The sequence below is a fragment of the Canis lupus genome, chromosome 20, assembly GCF_011100685.1.
Source record: "Canis lupus familiaris isolate Mischka breed German Shepherd chromosome 20, alternate assembly UU_Cfam_GSD_1.0, whole genome shotgun sequence".
Lineage (NCBI taxonomy): Eukaryota > Metazoa > Chordata > Mammalia > Carnivora > Canidae > Canis > Canis lupus.
In genome coordinates this window covers 27,271,666-27,279,084 of record NC_049241.1, presented here as the reverse complement: position 1 = coordinate 27,279,084, position 7,419 = coordinate 27,271,666, and the positions used below count along the sequence as shown (strand labels likewise).

The 7,419-nt window shown below is 47.4% G+C and overlaps 1 protein-coding gene across 12 annotated transcripts in view; it reads right to left on the bottom strand.

Annotated features, from left to right (window-relative positions):
• Positions 1–277: 277 nt before the first annotated feature.
• The window catches only part of PRICKLE2 (prickle planar cell polarity protein 2), a 322,311-nt gene continuing 315,169 nt past the window's right edge, over positions 278–7,419 (bottom strand). For all 12 annotated transcript variants that reach the window (XM_038565922.1, XM_038565929.1, XM_038565923.1 and 9 more), the window contains one exon: positions 278–6,393. In XM_038565922.1, coding sequence (XP_038421850.1) covers positions 5,519–6,393 — 875 coding nt within the window. In that variant the 3' untranslated portion in view covers positions 278–5,518. The remainder of the gene's footprint in view (positions 6,394–7,419) is intronic.

The window sequence follows — 7,419 nt, the reverse complement described above, 5'->3', positions numbered from 1 at the left end:
AAAACTGAGGGGGAGGGGTGCTACTGACATCTAGTGCGTAGAGAGGTCAGCGACGTTGCTAAACATCTTACAAGGCATAGGACAGTTCTCTGCCACAAAGAATGAACTGATCCCAAATGTCAACAGCGTTGAGGTTGAAAACTCCCAGTTTACACAATCAGGTCCCTCCTTCCTGGTAAACCTCATTCCCTGACTCGTGTGGCCTCTGTATTCTTTGATGCTCGAGGGCAAATATTTTTAAAAATCTGGAAAGGGAGTGAGGACTGAGAAGATGGGCAACATTTCTTTTATTCAAATTTTATTGGAAGTTTACAAATGTATTACAGACATCAGTAAAACATATCCATTTTACAGGGCACGGATCTCAAGCAAAGTGTTCACAACAGTCTCTGGCAGAGCCCACACCAAAGGCCCATTGCAGACCTTCTTTACAAATAGCTTGACACTCGACACACAAAACAGAGTCTGGCCTGCCTCACCTTCTCAGACCCTCTGAGGTTTTGTTTATGCACTTGGAGTTAAAGCAGGAGATGGGCAGAGCAATCCTGTACAGGAAAGAATGTGTTTAGGAGAGGGAAAACTGCCAAAGTCCTAATTTGCTAAGGAAAATGAAAGACTCATAGACCTTAGAATGTTAAGTCAGGGTCCATGGTAGAACCAAAATGCTCTCTGGAAACACATAAATATCAACTAGAGAGGCTGGAGAACAGATCCTACTAGTGGGTAAAACTCTCCAAAAATTTTTTAAAACGTGGGTCAGTGACCTATTGAACACGAATGGCCAAATGCCCAGTAGGGTGAAGGGATGTCTCCAAAAACTCTCAGGATAGAACAATTTTTTTTTTCTATCCTACAGATCCATCATATCTAAATCACCAGAAATGTTTTCCTACACTGCTTGACTTTCCTCCCTCCTTTTTTTTTTTATTCCCCTTTGGGGAAAGCTAGTTTTGTCAGCAGGAAGTAAGCTTATAAAAGAGTATAGCTCCCAATAGTGAGTCATGGTTTATGGCAGTCTTGTGTTGACTGGGCTACTATTATGAGAAAATGGAAAAGGAATCCAATCCTTTCTTGGTCCTAACCCTTGACAACTACTTCCAAGTGGTCAAACAAGCCCCAGTGTCTGCTGATGCCCCCATAGGACCAAGGCAAAGCTGTTTTCATTTCTGCTTCCCTTGAGCTTTGAGAGCTGTATCTCAAAAGGCGGCAATCTGTGACTGCCTTCAAAATCAGGAGGGGAGGCTTAGCTGAGTCCAGCAGCTGGAGGGCTGTCCATAGAGCCCATTTCAAAGCCTTGAAGGTGCTAAACGGTTGCTAATAGCAACTCTCCTGGCATGGAATATTCAGATAACTGGTTTTATTTCCCACTTTCCTTTGTCATAGATAGATTCTCCTCCTTAGGCATTTAGCATCTGGTTTCTGTTAGACAGAAACATACAAAGAGCACTTCTCCTTGGAATTTAAATATTTGTGTTATTTCTTGTTAGAAGGTGGGATTAGATGAAGAATAAGATGGCCTCTTATTTGACCTCTGCAAAAGGATGAACAGAAGGCTGCCTGTAATGATTGGCCAAGAACACGGGAATGCAAAAGGAGGCCAGAGATTTGTCTTTGTTTTGCTTAAAGAAGTCAGCCTCCACTTTTAGCATCCACAAAGGAACTGGGCAGTCACTTAATAACTTAAATGAACTCACAGTCATTTATGAACGATGCTTCCTAAAAAGTTGGTGTACTGTTTGGGGCCAATGGCAAAAGATGGAAAGACAAAAATCAGTTCACAAATGAGATTTGTTATCAAATAACCTCAGTTCTGATCGACTGATCCTAGCCAGTGGGAGTGTCACAAGGATTTCTGAAGCTGCATCCGTGCTCCCTGGGAAGGTGTACAGTGACAAATTGGTTTTATCTGCCGGGCTATCAGGGATAGCAGAGCATGTGCAACATACATGTCATCACCGGCTGCTTCTGAACTCAGCAATGGCGAGTGGTACCCAAGAAGTGGAAAGCCACCGTAGGAGAAGGAATGATCATTTGTTGCAGTGCAAAAGCATGCCACAGAATGGGACAAGAGGATGAGAAAGAGCTGCCTTCTGATCCCCTATTGCAAATACAAAATTGCCTGTTCCCTGGGCTGGCTGAGGGCAGAAAGGAAGAATGAGAGATGAGAAGGTGAATGTAGAAAGAAGGCATCAAACAAGCAACACTAGGAATTCCACCCGTCTTGAACCTGCACAGGACCAGGAAGCATGGTCTCACCCCACTCACCTTCACACTTGATAGAGATCCCGGAACTACATGACAGAAGGAAGGGTTACCTGAATGCCACACTCAATGCCACCAGACTGCTAGGAAACCTGTTCCCGGTATCAAGGGTTGTATGAATTGGCAGTGCCTTTCAGGAGATGGATGGTGGCTACTTCTTCCTGGGAAAGAGCCAGTTCTGCTGCCACTGAATTGAGGGCAGCGAGAGGAAATGAACTGAACTCCAAAGCCGTGGTTTTAACCAAAAGACTAGAAGACCAATATGAAGAGAGGTAGGAAAAGCAAACCCAAGGCATTAGAGATGAGAGGAAACTAGCAAAAGATTGCTTTTCTAGAACAGTCTATCAAACATGAAATGATGATCCAGGAAGAGGTGAGTGTAAGCCCCACTCACAGGCCAAACTTGACAAGGAAGAGCTCGTGGTCATGACGGAGGAATCAGGTAACGACCTTAATTAAGCTCTTGCCTCAGAAGAGAACGCATTGAGTTTTAGGGAACGGGATTCTGTGATGCTAGGTGTAAGCTATCATTAACAGCTGGACTTCCTAAAACAATGACATCCTGCTCTCTCCAGGGCCTTCACTGGGAGGTCCCATCAGCTTTGTGGCGATTGGACCGTCCTCACGGGCATTGTCTGTAAGGTGCCTGGCTGCACGTGGGGTGGGGAGAAGCAGCGGTGAAACACGTGGAGGTGATCTTGTTTCTAGACGGTGCGACCCTGAGGCTCGCATCTCACTATGCTTCAAGCTCTGGCCAGTTCAGCGGCCGGATGCTCCCTGGGCAGCTAGCTCTGAAATCGCTTCTTCCTCCCATCGCTTCATGGGATGTGGCTACTTGTGGACTTCCGGCCACCCTCTTCTTTCTGCTGATAGTGGCTCAAGCCTCATCTGGGGAAAGTAAGAGGAACTTTTGAAAAGGATGGAGTTAGAAAGCAGCTTTTACCAGGAGAATTTCTTTCAATGGATTCCAGGCCGCAGAGGATAGACATTATTTTCAGCTTTTTTGCTATGTTAAGCGATCTACTTTTGTCTCTCTTTTCTTTTTCCAGAATGCCTTTTTTTATTCTCAATCAATCAAGGAACTCGAAACTCCAAATTGGACTCGCCCGATTTCTACCAGAAACCTGCCACTTCAGTAGCATGGTGTTGCACATTATTTCTTAATCGGTTTTTTGCCAAGCAGTTTACAAACTTACTATACAAACGTAATAGAGTTAATTCTCCGGAGGCTTGGATAATTAATGAAGCATTTAGATATGAAGATAGCATGCGGAAAACAGCCACAACCAACATTTGCATTGCTTTTTTTTAAAAAATCAGTGACAATGACAAATGTCATATTAATACCTGAAAAGCAAATTATTTTAATACATCCTGAATGGAGTGCCATTTTCACGTCCTTTACAGCCTTCTTTTCCCCAGACCCATTTGGGATGGTGTCTGAAAAGCCACTTTTCACATTCTCTCCATAAAAAAATACTAGAAAATATTAACTACTATACTGAAAAGAGACCACGCTCACCTCACCATGGCAGATGGCCACTGAGATACACCGTGTACTACATCAACAGTACATCTCACTAAAGGTGGGTCCTCCGATGGATTATTTCTACTGCCACAATCCATTAAAGGGAGGAGGAGAATGGAACAAAAAGCAAGCGCTTCATTCGGAACTGAAGCAAGGTAGGAAGTTTTATTTTACTATAAACAACACAACCGTTAAATGTCTTCTTCAAGCAAACTCACTTTTTTTGAGCCCATTTTCTGTCTGACCAACAGTCCCCAAAGTTCAACATGGAAATCCCCCTCTGAATAGCATTTATTTTTCAAGGTCATTACCCTGAAATCTCCTGAGCAGCTCCCTTTCCTGGGTTACCCAGACACTCTGGTTGTGGGGTGTGTTAAACTGGACTCTTTCCACAAGCACTGGGGTGGGGTGGGGGGCGTTCTTCAAGGTGGCAGTCACTTCCACTCTACTGCATCTCCAGAAGTACTTCTTTGCTCTGACCTTCCCCTTCAGCCTCTACGCTTGACCTGCCTCCCGCTTTCCAATTTCCTCGGTCCTTCTCCCCGCATGACGTACAACCTAGGACACCCCATCACTCCCAGAGCCCCACAGAACCTTCTGTCCTTAAATGTCTACAGCTTCAGTTCATTTGCACTGAGGACAACCGGTTGTCAGGCTAAGGCAGCTGTTCCGTCTGCCTTGGTAAAGGAAAGCAGATAATATAATCCAGGAAACATGAGCACCAGAAAATAATGCCACACTCAAAGCAACGTCATGCTGACATCACACGACGGGTACCACTCACAGTCACTTTCATTTTCCCCAAGGGACAGATCAAGAGTGAGCAACTTCCACATTCCTAGTGGGGACAGCATTGTTGCTCACGGGACTTTACGGACACTGGTTGGTTTCTCTAATTGGCAAAAGTTAACGTTTGCAATTAAAAAAAAAAATTACTATCACTTTGTAGGGAAGAAATTCTACCAAGGGTGGGAGCAGACTTAAGGATGTCTCCTTAAGATGGAATGGAGCATAAAATGCTTTGGGTGTAATAATACTTTTTTTTTTAGCCACAAAAAGCCAAATTGAATAAACTCCTTTGAAAAAAGGTCTCACTGACATGTAACAAATTTGTATAGAAAAAAGAAAAAGAAAAAAAAAAAAAAAAGGCGGTCCTGGACCACCTGTGAGTACTACTCAAAGACGACGCTGGATGTGCATGCAAGTCTTCACTGAGTCCTACGATATAGAAATTCCTTTGATATTACAAAATACAAAAATATTTTATCAGAACTCTCATTTACATTGCATTTACAATGGACATGTAAATAACTTAGTCTGGGGTCCTGGCTAATAAACAAATTACTTACTGGAAAAAGAAAAAAAAGGGGGGGCCCTAAAAGTAAGAGAACCAGAGAGGATATAAGCGAGCGGGGAAAACAGTTTGCCATCTTGCGAAAAGGCGACTCAACACAGACTTACGGGAAGGGAAGGAGGTGACCAACCCTGGCCTCCACAGAGTCTAGAGCGTTTCCAAAGTGAAATGTGCAAATAATATTCAACATGCCGAGAACTGTGACTACCTATTGAGTCAGTCTATATAACCTTGCCTCCACGACCGCCAGCATTTCCCTCTGTCTCCTCCAGCAACCACCCCCCCAAAAGCGCTTTAGGACTTAAAACAGTGCAAGTTTCTCCACGTACATTCTCAGCTCCCATCTTCCCCCCATTCCCCTGACCCCCATCCTATTAAGAGATGATGCAGTTTTTGCTCTTCTGTCTTTTCCTGCTGTGCAACTGTCCCCTGCCCCCTAACGTGGAGGACTTGGGGAGGCCGTAGGAGCTGTATTTGTGCAACAGCTCATCGCTCGTGACATATCGCAGGCGGGCCGGCTGGGGGATGGGTTCTCCTAGGAAATAGCCCTCGTTGTCGGACTCCGAGGAGGAGGAGCACGTGGAGCACCAATCGTACTCGGTGAAGTAGGGTCCCCATCGCTCCCCAAAGGCGTTCTGCAGGGCCAGGTCCGACACGGTTCTCGGGCACTGGCCGTACAGGTCCCTCCGGGACCCCTGGCCCAGGCTCTCCTGGAAGCTCCGCTGGCGCAGGAACTGGTCGTAGTCCTCCCGGGCTCGGAGCGGGGGCCTTTCTTTCAACCGAGACAGGGCCTCGCGCTCGCTGGCCAGGTGCAGGGCGTTGTCGGAGCGGGAGCGCCGGGAGCGCCGGGAGCGGTGAGGCCGGGGGCGGCGGCCGTCGTCGCGGGAGACACTCCGCCGCCGCGTGCGCTCGCTCAGGGGCTGGATCCTCAGGCCCTCCTGCCCGGGCAGCTTGCCGCCCGCCATGCCCCCATCGAAATCAAAGCTCTGGTGCAGCCTCCCGTGGGCCTGCAGGTCTCTGTAGCCGATGGGGTTGCCCAGCTGGTGCAGGTTCCCCTCCATCTCCTGGTACTGCTGCGCCGAGAGCAGGCTGCGGACCGACTCTGCGCTGCGGAACTGCATGGACGAGTTCAGCGTGCCCATGTTGCTCAGCTTCTCCGAGACGTTCATTCCAGAGTCTTTGCTGAGGTCAGGCATGGAAAAGCGGGACAGGTGCTCCTGGCGCTTGGCGCCGCCGTCTGCGGACAGGCCTGGGGAGGGGAGAGGGAAGAGAGGACCGCGGAGGTTAACGCAAACGTGCAGTCTTGTTCATCTGAACCACCCCCTGTTGGAGATCGCTGCATACGGTTGTGCAGTTTGTACACTGCACAGAGGCTGTCTCAGGACGTGCCTGGGCGGGGGCAGGGGCTCTCTCTCTCTCTCTCTCTCTCTCTCTCCTCCACAGCGGGTAGGGCACCTGGTTAAAATGCATCCACAGGGGGATCCCTGGGTGGCTCAGTGGTTTAGCACCTTCCTTTGGCCCAGGGCGCCATCCTGGAGTTCCAGGATGGAGTCCCACATTGGGCTCCCTGCATGGAGCCTGCTTCTCCCTCTGCCTGTGTCTCTGCCTCTCTCTCTCTCTCTCTCATAAATAAATAAATCTTAAAAAAAAAAAAATGCATCCACAGAGGTACCTTCTACTAGCTACGAACTCCTCCAAAGACTCATTGTGCATCTTATGCATGATGCTTCCTCTGTTTAGAATTTCACTTTACAGAGTGCTTCAATTACCTTTTTGATCTGATGATGCACTGTAAGTACGCAGGACAGATGTTTTGGATGTGGAGGGTTTCAGCTACAGAGGCTGGGCCATGCCCAAGCAAATCCTCCTGTGCCCGCAGTCCCTGAGCACCACATCTCCAATGTCTGGTACACTAAGTGACTCCCTGGGTGTACGCAGAGGGATATTTGCTCTCTCAGGCTGTTTAGTGAATGACTGCTCCAGGGTTTTAAAGGGGCTCCTAACAGCTAGAAGATGTGAATGGAGCTCTGGGGCTCTCCTTCCTCCTCTGGGCAGGCACTTTTTAAAACAACATCATGAACAGCGGGTAATCTCTAGCAATGGATGTGGAGCCCCTAAGTGTCATCACTGGCACAGCTGAAATAAAAACTGTTTTGCAGGTAGCAGGAGATTCTTGACTTAAGTAACTTCCATTTTGCCCACCCTAAAGCAACACACTCTGAAGAAAAGCTTAAGAATGGCCCAGGCGGTAAAATCTCAGCATTTTTACTCATTA